Source organism: Molothrus ater, chromosome 1 (genome assembly GCF_012460135.2).
Source record: "Molothrus ater isolate BHLD 08-10-18 breed brown headed cowbird chromosome 1, BPBGC_Mater_1.1, whole genome shotgun sequence".
Lineage (NCBI taxonomy): Eukaryota > Metazoa > Chordata > Aves > Passeriformes > Icteridae > Molothrus > Molothrus ater.
The window spans coordinates 9,151,297-9,168,495 of NC_050478.2; the positions used below are offsets into that span (position 1 = coordinate 9,151,297).

The 17,199-nt window shown below is 41.6% G+C and overlaps 1 protein-coding gene across 2 annotated transcripts; it reads left to right on the forward strand.

Annotated features, from left to right (window-relative positions):
* The first annotated feature begins 709 nt into the window (after positions 1-709).
* NOM1 (nucleolar protein with MIF4G domain 1) lies at positions 710-15,711 on the forward strand. 2 transcript variants are annotated; one of them, XM_036379030.1, is made up of 11 exons: positions 710-1,672; positions 3,054-3,178; positions 4,108-4,303; positions 6,128-6,451; positions 6,912-7,022; positions 7,820-7,987; positions 8,587-8,708; positions 12,362-12,494; positions 12,857-12,988; positions 13,699-13,808; positions 14,679-15,711. In XM_036379030.1, the coding sequence occupies exons 1-11, from the start codon at positions 710-712 to the stop codon at positions 14,854-14,856; spliced, it is 2,562 nt and encodes an 853-aa protein (XP_036234923.1). In that variant the 3' UTR covers positions 14,857-15,711. The 2 variants fall into 2 exon arrangements, with proteins under 2 accessions (XP_036234923.1, XP_054373211.1); XM_054517236.1 differs by having other exon boundaries at positions 4,108-4,270.
* The last annotated feature ends 1,488 nt before the right edge of the window (positions 15,712-17,199 follow it).

Genomic DNA, 17,199 nt, shown 5'->3' on the forward strand with positions numbered 1-17,199 from the left:
TCCTATAGTGACAGGAGCCTTGTGATCACAGCCAGGGCTGTGATGGACAAATTGCTCCAGTCCCTGGTGTAAGAGGGACAAGCCTTGCACTTTCTTTCTGGAGCATGTCTATAAACAGGCAACAAAGCTGGTGAAGGGTCTGTAACATAAATCCTATAAGCAGTGGCTGAAAGGAGCTGGGGTTGTTTAGCCTGGAGAAAAGGAGGTTTAGGAGCGACCTTACCACTCTCTACACCACCTGAAAGGAGGCTGTAGCCAGGTGGGGGTCGGGACCTTCTCCCAGGTAACAAGTGATAGGACGAGGGGACACAGCCTCAAACTGCACCAGAGGATGTTTAGGTTGGACATTAGGAGAAATTTCTTCACAGAAAGGGTGACTGGAATGGACTGCCCAGGGACGTGGTGGAGTCCCGGTGTCTGGAGGTTCTTAAGCACTATACTTAATGCCACGGTCTAGTTGCCGTGATGATGTTCGGTCATAGGTTGGACTCGATGATCTCACTGGTCTTTTCCGACCTAATTTATTCTGTGATTCTGTGATTCTTAAATACATACACACAAACGAGGGGATCCCTACCGACCGAGCGCCTCTGAAGCGGCACTCCAGGGTCCCGTCCCCTCAGAGCCGCGGCCGCCCGCGCCCAGCAGGGGGCGCTGTGCCCGGCATGGCGGCCGCGCGCCGGAAGCGGCAGCCCGGCCCCTCTCCAAGATGGCGGCGCCCAGGCGCGGTGTGGCTGCGGGAAGGATGAAGCGGGGGGCGGCCGCCCGCGCCCGCCGCGGCGGGAAACTGGACCGGCTGCGGCAGGCGGTGCAGGACTACGTGCAGGCGGCCGGCGGCCAGCCGCCGCTGGCCCTGCTCAAAGATTCGGAGAAGTACAACCGCAGGAGCCGCCGGGAAGCCAGGAAGGAGAAGCGCAGACTAAAGCGGAGCCGCCGCCGCCGACTCCAACGCGGGGAGCTGGTGGAGGCTCCCACCGCCCCGGCCAAGTCCCCCGCAGCCAAGCCCGCTCCAGTCAAGCCGGCCCCGGCCAAGCCCGCTTCGGCCAAGCCCACTCCGGCCAAGCCGGGCCAGGCCAAGCCGGCTCCTGCCGCCCGTCCCGGAGCCCTGGCTTCGCCCGCCGCTGGGAAGCAGCGGCCCAGGCCGGTGTCGGCACCGGCACCGACAGCCCTTGAGGCCCCCTCCGCCGCCGCAGCCACCTCGGCACGAAAACGGGCCCTGCTGGAAGCCAACGAGGAGGAGGAGAAGGAGATCCGGCGGCTGGAGCGGCAGCTGGGGCTCGGGAAGCGTCGCAAGAAGCAGGAGGGGCCCGCGAACGAGCGGCTGCCGCAGAGCTTCCTGCGGGACGGGCTGGGATACGTGCTGGGGGCGCTGGGCACACGGGCCGGGCTCAGCCAGCTCTGCGAGAGCAGCGACGACGAGACCGAGCAGCAGGACACCGAGCCCGGGCCGCGGCAGCGCCCGGCGGGGAAGGAGGAGGATGGTGAGGACGAGGAGGATGGCGACGACGAGGAAGATGGTGAGGGCGAGGAGGATGGTGAGGACGCCTCAGAGCCCTCCGAGGCGGATGATGTGGAAGGACATGGCGAGAGCGAGAGCTCATCTCCCGAGGACGGCGGGGTCCCAGAGGCCAGCGAGCCCTCGAGCGAGGAGGAGGAGGAGGAGGAGGCAGAGGTAGGATGTTCGCCTCAGAGAGCACAGACCTGCTTCCCAAAGCACATCCTGCAGCCTGAACAGAGAGCAGGGTTGCATCGCCGCTGTTAAGCCCAGGTGTTCGCTGTCCGCTCGGGCCACGTGGAGCGTTGTCCTGGTTCTAAACAGTCGGATCCAGCGACACTGTTGACTCGAGGGGTCTGCCAGGTCCTGGAGACACTTGTTAGACGTGGAGGGAGAGTTCCCGAGTTGTGGGGGTCCCAGTTGCCGGGGTACCAGTCGTGGGTTTCTCTGGGTCTGGATTGAAGCACTTGAGACAGTAGTTCATGTTCAGACTCAAGTGTTTATTATTTCTTATCAGTAAAACAGTCTTATTACTGTGAGTTGGGCAGCTTTTCATTAGAAGGCACAAAATGGCTAACAACCTCTTGTTCCAAGGTCTTTTAAGACTAAACTATCCAATTCAGAACTGACACCTGGATTATTTCCCCTTTTAACCCAATAACTGATCCAAAAGAGCTGCAATGGGGACTTTTCTGCCCAATTACAAAATGCCACCCAAACCCAAGAAGAAGAAGGAAGAAGCAGCATGGAGAAGAAACCCAGGACAACCCCCTGTGCCCTCCATCTTGCTTCCATCCACAACATACTAAAAATCCCAAAACCTCAATTTCTCACCAAGTGATACACCTACACTACTCTCTATAATCTATTTCACACTTTTCTGGATTCTGGTCTATCTTGAAGTCTGGGAAACTTTCTCCATGAGTGAGGGTCAAAGTCAGTGCTTCCCTGGGGGTCAGGGCACCCCAGAGCAGACAGAGAAATATTCCCAGTGCCCTGGGTTTCCACACTGAGTCAGGCTGGTGGCAGATAATACCCTACAGCACAAGGGATGTGGGAGCTGTGTGAGAAATCTGCAAATAAAAGGAGCTGCCCTGGCATTAGAGTGTAGGAATATGATCAAGGCCTTCTGCAGAGAGAGCTTGTGTTGAAATCAGCGGTGGTTACACACTGAAATGTTACTTTCTGAACGATCTTAGAGGTTCTGCCAGTATTAGGTCTTGTTGAATGGGTGGAGGAGAGGAGGTCACACAGGGCATTTAGCTTTCATGGGCCTAAATAAAACTTGAGTAAAACCAAGATTTAAGATGCCAGGTTTTAATGACCATAACTTAAAGAAATTTAGAGAAAAGGGGCTTTGCTGTTGTCAAGTTTGTCATAAAGGATTATTTTTCACCTGCTTCTTTTCTTCATGTTGTTCCTTTGGTGTTGATATTAGATGGTAAGATATATCCTTAACTAAAAGTTTGGCACTTTAATCTTAAATAGAAATGTATATTTGTGTTCAAGTGTTTAAGATAGTGGTCTCATTGATACCTTGTTTTGTTTTCCCCCTAAGAGTGATAATCACGGTGCTACAAAGTATGTTCCTCCTCAAATAAGGAAAGCACAGGAGACACTTGATGACAAGAAAAGAGAAGAATTGGGAAGACTGAAGAAAATGGTGAATGGCCTCATTAATAGGTAGTGTAATGAGGAAAGTCATTAATCTTTCTGGATCAATGTGACAATGCTCATCATTCAAGCCCTGGTGGCAAGGATGTGACTTTTCTCTTCACAAACTGATTTTAAGTTGGCAATCATGTCTGCTATTGTTAAGAATAATTATCTTTATTGGTATAAATTCTTCAAAGTTAGTCATTATAGATGTTGAAACATCTAGAAAATAAATTTAAGATTGGGCTGGATTCCACACAGCAGTTCCCTGCAAGTGCTAGCTGTAATTCACTAAGTGTCAGTTGGAGTATGCTTATTAAAAAAAACTCAGAAGAAAACAGGTTTTAGTTTGTTTTGGGTTTATTTTAATAAATTAAATTTCTCTAACACTACATCTGAAGAGGAGCAACCCTTCCTAGGTTTAAGTACTGCAGAATAGAAAAAGTAATTAACATTAATTTCAGTTTTAGAGGTTTTTTTAAATCAGAAATATATTGGCAGTTATCATCTGTTACCTGTAAAACATAGACTAGAATTTGTTCAGTCATTTGAAATTTGATATACCATATACATTAAAGTATTAATTATTTTCATACTTAGTTTCTTCAAAGACCTGATGTGCCACAGTTAAAACTGCTAAAACCAATCTCTTTTTGTAATAAATCTGTTCAGTGTGACAGTCAGCAGATTGACAGTGGTTTGTAAATACTGTCGCTAACACGTTTTTACATGTATTTTTTTAAACTACACTAGAATTAAATGTACTATACTTTTTTAGTTTAGTAAACACAGAAAAATACAAACATTTCCTTCCACTCATCTTACCAATCTTCAATCTTTTCTTCTGAAGTCAAACTAGTTTCTCTAAAAAGAATAGCTGTTTGTTGGGTGAACTCAAAATTGTGGAATCATGTAAGGAGCAGAAAGAGTGAACATTGGATTTTGTTTCTCCACAGGCTGAGTGAACCAAATTTGTCCTCCATCAGTGGACAGATGGAAGAGCTCTACATGGCCAACAGCAGAAAGGACATGAATGACACTCTGACAGACATTCTCATGAGTGCCTGTGTTACTGCAGTTGCCATGCCTGCAAGACTCCTGATGGAGCACGTCCTTCTGGTCAGCATCCTTCATCATAATGTAGGAATTGAGGTAATTCTTCTGCTGGGGACAAATTTTGTGTAGTAATGCATATTGTAGAGTGTTCTCCTTGACATTTTGTTTGAATTGCCTTGTAATTTTTAACTGTGTGGCACTGACAAGCATCTTTATTTGAGTTTCATCAGTATTTTGTGGTTTATTTGCAAGGCTTCCACAAGGAAAGGGTCTTAGTCCATTGCTTTATCTGATTTTATCTCCTCCATGAGTTACCACTAGTCAGTTATAAACCCATCATTTTTTTCATCACAATCTTTCTGCAACCAGTAGAAAAGTTTCTAACTTTCAAAGTTTCTAACCTTCAGTTTCTCTTCCCTTTAGTTACACTGATCTGTTTCTGTTCTCATGGATACATGAGGGTATTGTTTTTGAGCTGTGTATATCCAGATAAGTGTTGCAAATGCAGGAATTCTTTTACAATGGTGGATAAACTTCTTTCCTAAGCAAATCATGCAAATCATCAGTGGAATTAAGTAGTTATAACATGGAATATTAAAAACTTCAAAAAGCGTGGCAATTTTTGGAGGGGATTTTGTTTTGTGTTTTTAAACCTGATGAATGAGGTAAAATCCCTCTTGCCCAAGGTGATGCTGAAGCTCCTGATGTCAAAGAGAATATTTTAGCTAATTTTAGTGAGATGTCTGTCAGGAAACTAAAGTTGTTTCAGCAGTGTATTCCTATTAGATTACTCTTTTTTCTTCCCCCCACATCTCAATGCAAAAGGTATATTAATGCAAGTTTTTTAATTTGTCATACTGTGGCCTGAATGCTGGCTTTGATACCATATTAAATATCAGATGGATGCAATTAAAGCAACTTTCTCTATGTAGCCTTGGCATTAAACTTTTATTTTGTCCCTCTTTGCTGCTTGAAAAGCAGTTCTGACTGAAAATACAATGTTTCTGTAAAATAAATGTACAATATGCATTACATGAAAGTGTGACAGTACAGCTGCACTGAAGATTAGGTTGAGCAATGCAGAAGTTGCCCTGTGTTTATAAATTTGTGCAGCCGTTGCATAGTTAACACCCCAGCTGGGTCAGGGCTTGTAATGCAGGTCAGTACTGCTGCTGGGACTCCTGGTTTTCTTAAGATCAGCAGATTTTAGCACAACAATAATGGGTGAAGGTCTTACTTAGTAGCAATGTATTCATTACCTCCCTGTGTTTTAGAGCCTGTAGGCTTTCTAATCCCAGCCTTTAGCATCAGTTCTCTCTTCAGAAATAAATATATTCCAAAATTTCTTTTCCCAGCTGTACCACGGACAAACATCTAAAAATTATCCCCACTTCAAAAGCAGCTGCACCTTATGCTCAGCAACTGTGAAAACTTGGTATTTTGGGTTTTTTTCACAATATTAGTTTTTATCCTTCTCTTAAGGAGTTTGTTCTGGAATGCCACACTCAGGAATGTGTTTGCTTTTTGACATGCAGCTTTTCCTGGATGAATGGCTAGCAGTAACAGCATGCTAATCTGACAGCTGGAAAGATGCTAATATGTGTCCATGAATATTATGTAAATAAATGCTGGTGTATGTGTACAGTAGGTTCATAATATTTGTTTTTCTTGCACAGGCTTTAAAAGGCAACTGGATGTCAAATGTGAGGTGTAAATAACATAGACTTCTACAAAAATGTCTCACCACTTAAATATTTGTGTATGTAAATGTAGAATATCCCTATTGGTTGAAAGGAGCAACAGTATTTCTTTAAAATTAATAGTGGCAGTGACCCAAAAATGAGTTTTACAGATGTCTGTAAAATCTACTTAGAGTTAACTGCTGGATCTTTTTTTTCCCCTTAATGGAATTGTTGCCAGGTCGGTGCTCACTTTTTGGAAGCTGTGGTGAAGAAATTTGATGAACTCTGTAAAAGTGATGCTGAAGGGAAGGAATGTGAAAATCTGCTTGCCTTGATTGCTCATCTGTATAACTTCCATGTGGTTCATTGCCTGCTGATCTTTGATATTCTGAAAAAGCTTGTTAGCACTTTCACTGAAAAAGAGATTGAGCTGATTTTGTTTCTTCTGAAAAATGTGGGCTTTTCCTTAAGAAAAGATGATGCATTGGCTTTGAAAGAACTGATCACTGAAGCCCAGAGGAAAGCAAGCACAGCAGAGAAGAAATTCCAGGATCAAACAAGGGTATGTGTTTGTTCTAAAGATTTCATATTCTCAGCAGCCTGTAATAAGTACTTGGATACATAGTTTAATTTACAGAAACGTTTTCTGCTACATTCTATTCTGATTCTAAATTACCATTAGCGTGACATTCTTCTTGTTTGTCTTTCTGCATTAGTTCTTAGGACACCGGTTCCAAAATGCTCATGATGGATGGGACAGGACTGGTTTGTCTCTTATGCAATGGACAGTTTTTCTGTTTCATGATACTTTATACACTTCAAAAAATAGGTGTTTAGCAGATGAAGCTTGTACACAAATTACTGTAACAGGGATAAAAGCAAACATGTTCTATTTAAATTTTGGTGTATATTGGCAGCTGAGCTGCTTATTCTCCCAGAATAGTAATTTCAAAGTACACTCTTGTACTTTATTTAATAAACCCACAGCTTAGAATTGACAGAACCAATTCTTTTCCCCACAGGTTCGGTTCATGCTGGAGACCATGCTGGCACTTAGGAACAATGACATGAGGAAGATCCCTGGCTACGATCCTGAGCCAGTTGAAAGACTCCGCAAATTGCAGAGAGCTCTGGTGAGAACTTGCTTGGCTGGTGTAGCCTTGTTATTCTTAATGCAAGAGTAATTATTTGTATTGGATTTCAGCTTTCTTGGGGATTTTTTGTTGGTGTGTTTTTTGGAGTTCTTTTTGACAGAATGGGCACTTTGTCTAGAACAACCCAGTATAAAAGGGATGAAAGTAATTTATCAGTGCAGGATGTGCATATCAGGTTAAGAGGCCAGGCAAAAACAAGCTAGGTAACCTAGTTTTGTAGGATTTCCTCTCTTAAATTTTTACAGTCCTTCTGATGCACTTCTAGACTCTGTTGTTGAAAATTCTTATTTTGTTCAGAGTTTAAAATTTTTGCCATTAGAGCTGTACAACACATAAGGCAGTTTGTTGTGTCATTTTATGTAGTCACAAATGTTCAAAAGGGAAATTGTGACCAGATTGTAGGATGCTGCAATGTCAGCATCCTCTTAATTCTAATCAAACTTTGTGATTGAAAGATTTCTACTTTTTAGATTAGTATATCTTTTTTCAAATAAAAAACCCAAGAGCTTCTACATGTAGATTTATGTAACTTTATGCATTTAATAAAATATATCATATGGGAAACCTGTAAATTCTGTTCAGGTTGCTGATTGAAACAAAGGTTAGGGAGGAACCATGGGAAGACCTTTATGAAGATATGAATTTATATGTTTAAAGTTTTTGTTTAAAAACAATTTTAAGTAATCAAAGTATTTGTTGTGGTCTGTAAGAAGAGAGAAAAAATGTTTCAAATAAAAGCTCCTGTGTTGGTTTTTACTTTTGTTTTGTTATTCAAGGTTCACAGCAGTGGTTCAGGTAAAGACACCCAGCTCCGCGTGTCCCTGGAGTCTCTCCTCAGCGCTGACCAGGTCGGTCGCTGGTGGATCGTGGGCTCATCCTGGAGTGGAGCACCAATGATCAGTGATACCAAAAGCCAGGCTCAGCAAAAGCTGCACATAGGAAAGGTAAATCCAAATTAAAAGTCAAAGTGTTTGTGATCTCTTGAAGATTTGTCAGGAAGTTCATTTCAGAGCCCACCAGAAAACCTTCACATGCTCTTGTAAGATCAAGCTTTTGGACTGTAAATTCTGCTCTCTGTTTTTTTTAAAACATTGTACTCATGTGCTTCATAAGAGCTGTTACTACAAATATGGTATAGCTTGTTTTTTCTTATCCTGTGGAATTGCTGAGGTGAAAGAAAAGACTTGATTCGCTTGATTCAGCAGTGGATTTGCTAGTAGGAATTCTGACAGGTTGTGGTGTCTATCTGTGGCATATATCCAAGCTGATTCCAAAAGTAATGTGATGAGATGGTCATGGTGAATTACTTATGTTAAAGAAGCATGTCTTAAAATTAATTGGCACAATTAAAGTAGAATAAAATGTATTTCCATAGTTGAAAAAGCTTCTGATGATATCTGTGCCTCTGGACAAAAGCTCGGGACCTTTGGACTGGTGATTCATGATTTACTGGAGAGCTTCACTGGTGGTGTTATTTAAGGCTGTACAGAAATAGCTTTTTTAAGGCAAACAGAAATAAAATAGCATATAACTTTATTTTCAGGTGAGTTCAAAAATAATGGAGCTTGCTCGTAAGCTGAGAATGAACACTGATATCAGGAGAAGTATTTTTTGTGTCTTGATGACGAGTGAAGACTTCATGGATGCCTTTGAAAAACTTCTGAGGTAAGTACAGAAATCAGCTCAGAACTAAGAACAGGTTGTAAATGCAGCATTTCTGGTCTGGGCTTAAGAGCATTCAGATGATAATGCAATTAAAAGAAGTGCATAGCTAGGTATCCACATAGGATAAAAGGGCAGGAGAAGGAACCAGAGCCCTGGTGTCAGGATTTATGGGGGCAGGCAGAACTGACTGGCAGTCAGAGGAATGGAATACCCACTGTTGTTGTTGCTCCTGGCTGTAACTGTGATTTCCAGCATCTTCTGATGTGAGGAGCCTGTGTCTTTTTGCATTGGAGCTGTGTATCCCAGCAGAGTGGATGGAAGGCTGCTGCAGGCTTGTTTCCTCACAGAGGCAGACCAGAAGCCCTTGCAGATAATATTTTGGGTTTTTTGCTGGATTGCTGTAATTTCTGTGCTACTGCCACTTCTTTGACTTCTTGCCACCTTGTTAAGCCATCTCTGCCCATGCTTGCCTGACCTGATAGTGTTCTATCACTTTCACTACCCTCTTGCAGAATTTATTGGCTTTGGGTTTGCTTCACATGAAAACCAGTTCCCTTACCCCTTGACAAGCAGCTCTTCAGAAGAAGATGTGATCAGGGAAGAGCTCAAGCTAAGCTATTCCTTGTGTTTGTCAGAATATTATTTGTAAGTCTGTAGGAACTGGGAGGGGAGAGATCAGGTCTGAACTTTTCTGTCTCAGCCTTGTAACTCAAGGGTATTGTCTTACCAGGATGGCATGCAATTATTGAATTTGCTTACCAAACCAAAACAGACTTTGTAATAAAGTCAACTAATATTTGATTAAATGCCACTTTTGCAAAACACAGCTTGGACTTGAGACTGTGATGGAGTCATTCCAATATCTTAATATGGCCTGTTCAATTAAAAGAAATTAGCTGCTGCTGCAGCACTTGCCAAGACCTGGCAGCTCAATTTGCAAATTGGACTTGACTCTCATCTCTGCCATTTAGGCTAGTACACAAATCTGAATACATACAGGCTTGGCAGAAAATCTCTCTGCAGGCTGCCTGGTGTGTGTTGGTGCTGATGTTTATACAGCAAACTCAAAGAGAGGAATTCTTAAATCTGCCCTCATCTGGCAGAGTATAATGGAAAGTACACATAATTGTCAGTGAAGGAATTAGCTTCAGTGTGAACATGTGTTCCAGAGTGTATGGGAATTTGTATTTGTATGTTTGATGTCTCATGAGGAAGAGCATAAAAATAAATATTTTAACTGCTCTTGTTGATTCATCTGCTGCTAGTTCTGTGGCAGAGTTGAGGTGTGGTTAAAGGACAATTTAAACTACTTGAAATTCAGGCTATAGTTTTTCTAGTCCCTTTCCTCCTTTCTGCAGATGAAAGTATTAGTTTGGAGCCAGAACAGCTCCCTGAAGTGGCTCAGTGATTGCAGAGGTGTCAGTGAAGAGGGCTGGGAACATCACTGGTGACAAAGAGGAGAGAGTGAGACTGGATGCTGTTCATCAGCTGAAAGGCCATACCTTCTTCACAAACCACAGTTTCACTCAGGAGAGAGAATGAATGCTGCTTAAGTTTGATGGAGAGGCAATTTTTGAAGTTATTTTGTAGAAGAATAAAGAATTTGAGAAACTTCACATCTCAGAAAATACTGAGCCACTCGTGAAAGGCTTAGCTATCCTATTGGAGTGAGTTGTGTAATTCAAGATAACTTTGTGTCAGCAAGTTTTTCCTTACAAAATTATTCTCCATTTCTTGCTAAATACTACCAAATTGAGTGTATCTGCTAATATAATTTGAACTGACTTAAAAGGGGATTCAAGTGTTGCTGTTTTTGATCTGAAGACAATGACAGTCTTGGGCTTCAGCTGATGATAACTAACCTACTTGGAGGCAGGCTTCTGCTGGTGACAAACTGCTTCAAAGGCAGTTATCCCATTTACAGCAGGATCAAGATACACAAGTCCATGTAACTCAAGAATAATTGAATCATTGAGGTGGTTTCACATTCTTTATCAAAGAATATCAGGCTTATGAAATCTACTCAGGTTTATGGTGAAGCTCAGCAGTGAAAGACAGTCCAGACTCTTAAATTTTAGATGTTTAGGAGTTCTAGCTCTGTGAAGAAGTGAAGGTAGGAAGAAGATTGAATATCCAAGTGTTGTCACTTGGTTACAGCTCTGGCAACATAAATAAGCAAGTCATGATAGGAGTGATGAGGAACAAGTAAAAGGAGAGTGTGCCAAACTAGTGATTGCAGTGTAACTTCCCAAGTCATCTATTAAATACAAATCTGATGGCTGAAAACCTGTATATTTATAAAAAAACCCCTTTTGTTGCTCTGAAATCAGATGGAAGTTGGCTGATGGGAGAGCAGGTAGGTTATGACACAGACACAGCACTCCCAGTACTGACCCCTTTTGGAAGAGCAGACTTCTCAATTTTTACTGCTCATTAGCCTAGAAATCATCCCAGATTTTCCTACTGTAAAATTTAAACTCTAGGGAGTTTGGGCTCAGCAGCAGTGTTTTCTCTGTTAATCTGAGGTATCTGTGGTCACAAGCAATGCAGATATGTGGAGGTGTGTACAAAGGAGGGATATTGGCATCAAGTAATGACCAACTACCCTACAGACACTGAGGCAACTTCCAGTGGAGTCAAACTTGGTTAGCAAGTACTCTTGAGTTGTAAAAAGGCCCTGTGAAACTTGAACTTGAAGCAATGAGAAGAATTTTGTTTGATATTTTTCAGATTCTAGTACGATGCATTTTTCATTTGAATTGGTTTTAATGCTGCCAAGCATTTGGCAGCATTAAGGAAGTTAAATCACAGACCAGGTGCATTGTGAGTTAGTCACCATTCCATGCCAGAGTGTCTCAGCCCTCTTTTATACTGGTCAGCTGTTGGAGTGGGAAGGCTGCTCAGTCCTTGGCCTTCATGCTGAAGAAGCCAACATAAGATAGGTACAGATAGATAGATATTCTTTTCTCCAGGCTTTTTTTTTTAAGGTGCTTTGTAATTAATGTATCCTGAGTGATACCCAGAGATTAAAATATTCATATCACCAAAGAAAAACATCTAAGAAATCTAAGAATATTTTCTTATCCCTACTAAGTACCACAGAAGTCAAGGGCCCTGGAAATGTTTCTCCAAATAGGCTTGCACTGATCCAAAGGCTGGTTTTCATCCCATGACCATAAGTACAAGCATGAGATGATCACAATGGGACCCTACAGTTCTTGTTTCACTCTTTAGCCTTTCTTTCACAGTTTAACCCTTGTAGTGGTACCTGTGGGTGCAGTGCTACTGCTGGAACCTCTCTTCTGTTCGTGGAGTGCTGCAAACATGGAGTGGGATACCTTTCCTTTCCTGGGCAATGATAATACTTTTATCATTCCACTTCTGTTTCTTGAGGTCTTACTTTTGCATCTCCTCCTTTAACACCCATAATGCTTCAGCATTTCCACAGAGCCATACCAGGATACTTGTTTAGCCAACAAGTTGGAGTCCATTAGGAGTTTTAAAGACTTGATAGGTACTTTGTAACAAGTAAAATTTAATGTGATGTTTGGAAAGGTTTTAAAGTATTACTCTCAGATGTTGACTGTAGCTCTTACTTTGTGTCAACAAGTTTTTCCTTACAAAATGATTCTCAATTTCTTGCTAAATTTTAGGCTTGGACTGAAAGATCAGCAGGAGAGAGAAATAGTTCATGTCATCCTTTACTGCTGCTTACAGGAGAAGACATTCAACCCCTTCTATGCATTTTTGGCTAACAAGTTCTGTGGACATGAAAGACGATTTCAGGTAAAGACAAATCTGTTGCTTCATTGGTTTTGTGTCATGACTGTGGTTAGGAGGAGATTTACTGAATAGCTGAGAATGGGTGCATGCCTGTTAGGATCTTGATCCCAAGGAAAAATTCTGCTGGTATGGCTAAGCATTCAGTAAGGCATACTCATGGTCAGATCTGAATAGGAAATGAAATGCTGAATGTTTTATTTCTTCTGTTTTATGCATTTTAAAATAATTGGAAGAGTCTGATCAAGCATTTCTGTTAATTAAAGAAGGGCTTATAAAGAATACAAGGTCAAAAGGTTTGTTATGTTGTTACTCAATTAAACAGCCACTTGATTTGTAGGATTATTTTTTTTACCTTTGACCCCTAGGTGACATTTCAGTTTAGTATTTGGGACAAAATCAGAGACTTAGAAAATCTGTCAGCTGCTGCCATCTCCAACTTGGTTTCACTGCTGGCTCACTTAATAAGGACAAAATCACTGCCACTTTCAGTTCTCAAGGTTGGTATGTTTTCTTTTCAAATCCTTCTGTGTTTTCCCTGCATTTGCTAGTTCTATGGAAGGCATATTTTCTCTGTTACTTATCTGGTACTTTAGCTGATTATGCTAGGACAAACTTGTTTTAAAATTACCAAATTGTTCCAATTGATTATGGTAATGCTGTCATTCGGGGAAGGGAACCTCTGGTGACCCAGGCATAGAGAAAGTCTACATTTCTTTATTTAGAGCAGTTGTGAGATTATTTCCTTTAGCATATCCAGAGTTGGAGCTGAGGCCCCTTCATTAGCAGGCTTTGCCAGTGGTTTTTGTGCTATGGTTTTTAGCTGATGTTGTTTTTATTAGACAAGAAAGTGCTGAGTAGATTTCTTGGATTTCAGAATGGGTAGTCCACAGAATTCCATTAGAAGAGTAACTGGAATGTATTAAACAGGCAATTAAATGGATTGTGCCAGGTACTTACAAAGTATTTATCTAATTGAGAAAGGACATCTGGTATTCTGGTACCAGGAGCCTTCTATTCCTTAGAAGGTTCTTTTCTTTCATTATTGATTTGCTTTTGGAGGCAGCCTTCTCAGGTAATTATTCTGTGCTAAACTCAAGGCTCAGTATATGCAGAGGCCAGTTGGTGTGCTTAAAGTTCTTCATTTAGGAGAGAAGACCAGCTGTTTGAAATACTTTAGTTAATCTAATTGTCCCTCTCTGTCTGCCAGGTCATTGAATTCAGTGAACTGGACAAACCCAAAGTCCGTTTCTTGCGACAGGTATTAAGCACACTGTTAACCAAAGCAGATGAGGAAGAAATTACTGACATTTTTATGAGGTAAGTGATCACTGGCATTTCCAGAGAAACCTTGTTGAGTAGTAATTAAGAAGATAAGAAGTTTGCCTATTTTGTCTGGAATTGCACTGTGCCTCTTCCACAGGACATCAGTCCTCCATCCCTTAAAATGTGAGCTCTTCCTGGCTGAGTGGGGCCAGTGTGTCATATGTGTGTGTTGGTACAGGCTCTGATAGAGATGCAACTGTGTCATGCAAAATAAGGCTTCCAGATATTCAATGTATCATCTTGGTCATTGGATTTTCATGAGCAGAGCTCTGTAATTCCCTGTTTCCCTTATTGCTGTACCACCTGTGTGCAGTGGGATTCACTGCCAGCTGTCATTGCTAGGATGTATCTTAAAAAGGAAAAAGAAGGTGATACTAAAGAGGCAAATGTTTGGGGTATTTTTAATGGGTTTGTTATCAGTGTTCTCTGAAAAATCTGATTTCTGATATGAGACAGGGTAGCCTGGAGAGGCTGGGAAATTTCCATCCTTAGGGATGCTTAGGACTTGAGTGGATAAGAGTTGCAATATCACATAAAGTTTGAAAAAATCAGGTGGTGATGTTTCAGCTGTCATGCAGCAACACAAGGAAGCTTGAACATGGAGTTTACCTTGTTCTTTGCTGTAATGTAATTGTTTACATAAAGCAAGCCTTGGGCTGCAATATTCCATTTTATTGTTGAGGCCAGTTGTATGTCGAGTGTTTAGGCTGCTTGCCAAACCAAGGTAGACTTGGTAATTTGAAAGCTTCTTCAATAAAATTTCTTTTATAAGTTGGATTTTTTTCTGCAGCTCTATTTGAAGAAGATGATAAACTTCTGAAATGGGAGAAGACTAAATGATGTTTTTGATCTGTATCTTTACAGGATATCTGACAACCCCAAACTGCAAATGCTGCGGGAAGGCTTGAAACTCTTCCTCACCCACTTCTTACTGAAACATGCCCAAGCCCAAAAGAGTGCTGAAGAAGCTAGCTTGTTAAAAAAGAGAGTGGAACTAGCAACCAAGGCTTTAGAGGCAAAAGAACCCAAATTAAAGCTATAGTTATATTTTTTCTAATAAAACATACAGAAAAACCAAGCTGGGGTCTTTCAGACCTAAATAATTGAGAATGAGGAGAGCTGTTTTACTCTAAAGGATCAATTTTCTATGTGTAAACAGTTGCTTCACTCTATGTGCTTGTTAGAGGTTTCATTGAAGGGGATACAAGGCCTTTTTGAAGAAAGAGAAAATGTAGTTTTGTCATGTCCCTTTTTGGGACAAGTGCTTCTTGTTGGTGGCTGGTATCTGGAGAGGGTGAATTTCTCTTCTGTGATACTTTGTCAGCAGTGGTGTTCTGCATTGCATATTCTAGCCTTTCACTTAAAGTAATAGAAGAAGCAGCCTAACTAAAGGCTTTTGATAAGGAGCCCTGGTACTCACCTGAAGAATGGGGCCACTAGATGGCACAAGCACTGGTGAGTCTGTTGGGGAAGAAATCGACTTTTTTCCTAAAGTGTTGGAGTTATTTTCTAATTCTGTGAATTGATTCCCTGACTGTGGTTCAGGAAAAGATCTTCAGTTGGATTCAAAGCTGTAGCAAAGCAACTTGAAGATCTGTCTTTGCCCAATTCTATTGGGTTTAGAGATCACAGCATAACTTTATGGCTTTTTTAGCCTGTTTTTCACAGCTTTAGAATTGGAGTTGCCAAATCACTTGTGTTAATCAGATTTTTCTAGACATAAACAGTATCATCAATATGAGTCTTAAGAAGATAATACCTCCCTTTAAGAGTTTGCTCACATTTTTCATTTGGATGCTTAAAAAAAAAATAGGGACATTTCTTTCTGTAACACTCTATAAATGGTTTGTTTCTTTTGTCACCTTACCACTACACATTAAACTGCCATTTTTCTAAATGCTTTGGTGTTTGTGTTAGCTTTACTCTGGCTGGCCTGCTAGGAAGGGAATGACCTTAAATTGGGTGGAGAAGGGAAGTACTTTCTTGTCTGGAATGTGCATCTGTGATCTACCTGTGTTGGAGTTGTCAGCCCTGTTTCTGTAGCCAAACTTGTCTCTGACGTCCATTGGGCCATTTACTTTTGGTGCCTCCCAATTTGCCTGTGATACCAACTGATCTTTCCCTGTTGGCAAAATTTATTTTTTAATCAAGTTTTTAAATGTAGTATATTCTGCTTATTCAGGTGTACTGTTTCCAGGTGCAGATGTGCTGCCCCCAGCAGCCTGGGAACTGTTTGGTTTATTCTCACCTTTCCTCTGAGAGGATAGGGCAAGTGTTAGAGAAAAAGATGTCCTGGGAGCAGAGAGACCTACCTGCTTTCAAAATCTAGGTTACACTAGCAAAGTAACAACAGAAGAGGTTTTTTACCAATATAACAAAGCAAGATGCTTTTTTTTGGCCTGTTTTTTTCAGCCTGTTTCATACCACTGGCAGCTTTTAAGTGTACAAAACTTACAAATTCATTGTGATAAAATCAATTACAATGTTTTCTAGAATTCATACCAATTAACAAAGTTTGGGAAGCAGCAGAATTGATGCTTTTCTGGTGTTAACAAAAGTTACAACTTTAGGGGGTGTGTGTAAACATCTCCCCTTACAAAAAGCCATGCCAAACCTTAAATTTGGAGTATGGATTCAGGAGAAAATCTGTGCAAGCCCCTCAAAATAGCTGCTGTGGAACACATGGGACTCTGAGTAAAAATTGCTATGTTTAGCCACTTAATTGCCTTTTTGCAGGAGTTTAGGTAGACCCAGCATGTCAGCATGTTGGTGGTTTAGTAACACACAAATGGAAGCACATTGCTCTAGCAGGCAGATTGAGGCAACTGTTCTGCTGGAGATAAATTCTGGATCATCTTCCTTAGCCCAAAGGTGCCAGGCTGCCTGTCCCTGCATGGTGTGAGGGCTGTGCTTGGTGATGGGAGCTGACCAGCTTTGCTGCTGTGGCAGCACTGCCAAGTGTTTAATGGGTGTGAGCATTCACTTGCTGCAGCTGCCTGAGGTGGTGCAATGCAGGTGTTGCTGTGCAATTAGAGGAGATGGTTTTAACCTTACAGTCGAGAATTACAATTGCTTTTTTCCCCACACTGAGACTTGCATGAATTATTATTTCTCCCAAAGAGCTCATATGTTTTGTTCAAAGTTAGTGTTATCAGAGCCATTGTTTTGTTTCTGAAGAAAACAGATCTTGCCTGCCTGGGATTTTGCATTCAGCAGATTTATGTATAAACATCATTTAAAAAAAAAAACACACAAAACCCTTTTCAAGGAAAGCAGCAGAAATACACTGCCAGCCAACAGTGCTGTAGTCAAATCAGCAATGGGTTTTGTAGATGATTCTGCACAAGTCCCATCCTCTCACTGTGATTCAGTGAGTCTGACAGAA

What these genes read in the sequence shown, in the direction of transcription:
- NOM1 (XM_036379030.1), top strand. Translation starts at nt 710, where the DNA reads ATGGCGGCGCCCAGGCGCGGTGTGGCTGCGGGAAGGATGAAGCGGGGG. An exon ending in AGGAGGAGGAGGAGGCAGAG is followed by an intron (nt 1,673 to 3,053) that starts GTAGGATGTTCG and finishes TTTCCCCCTAAG; the next exon opens with AGTGATAATCACGGTGCTAC. An exon ending in AATTCCAGGATCAAACAAGG is followed by an intron (nt 6,452 to 6,911) that starts GTATGTGTTTGT and finishes TTTTCCCCACAG; the next exon opens with GTTCGGTTCATGCTGGAGAC.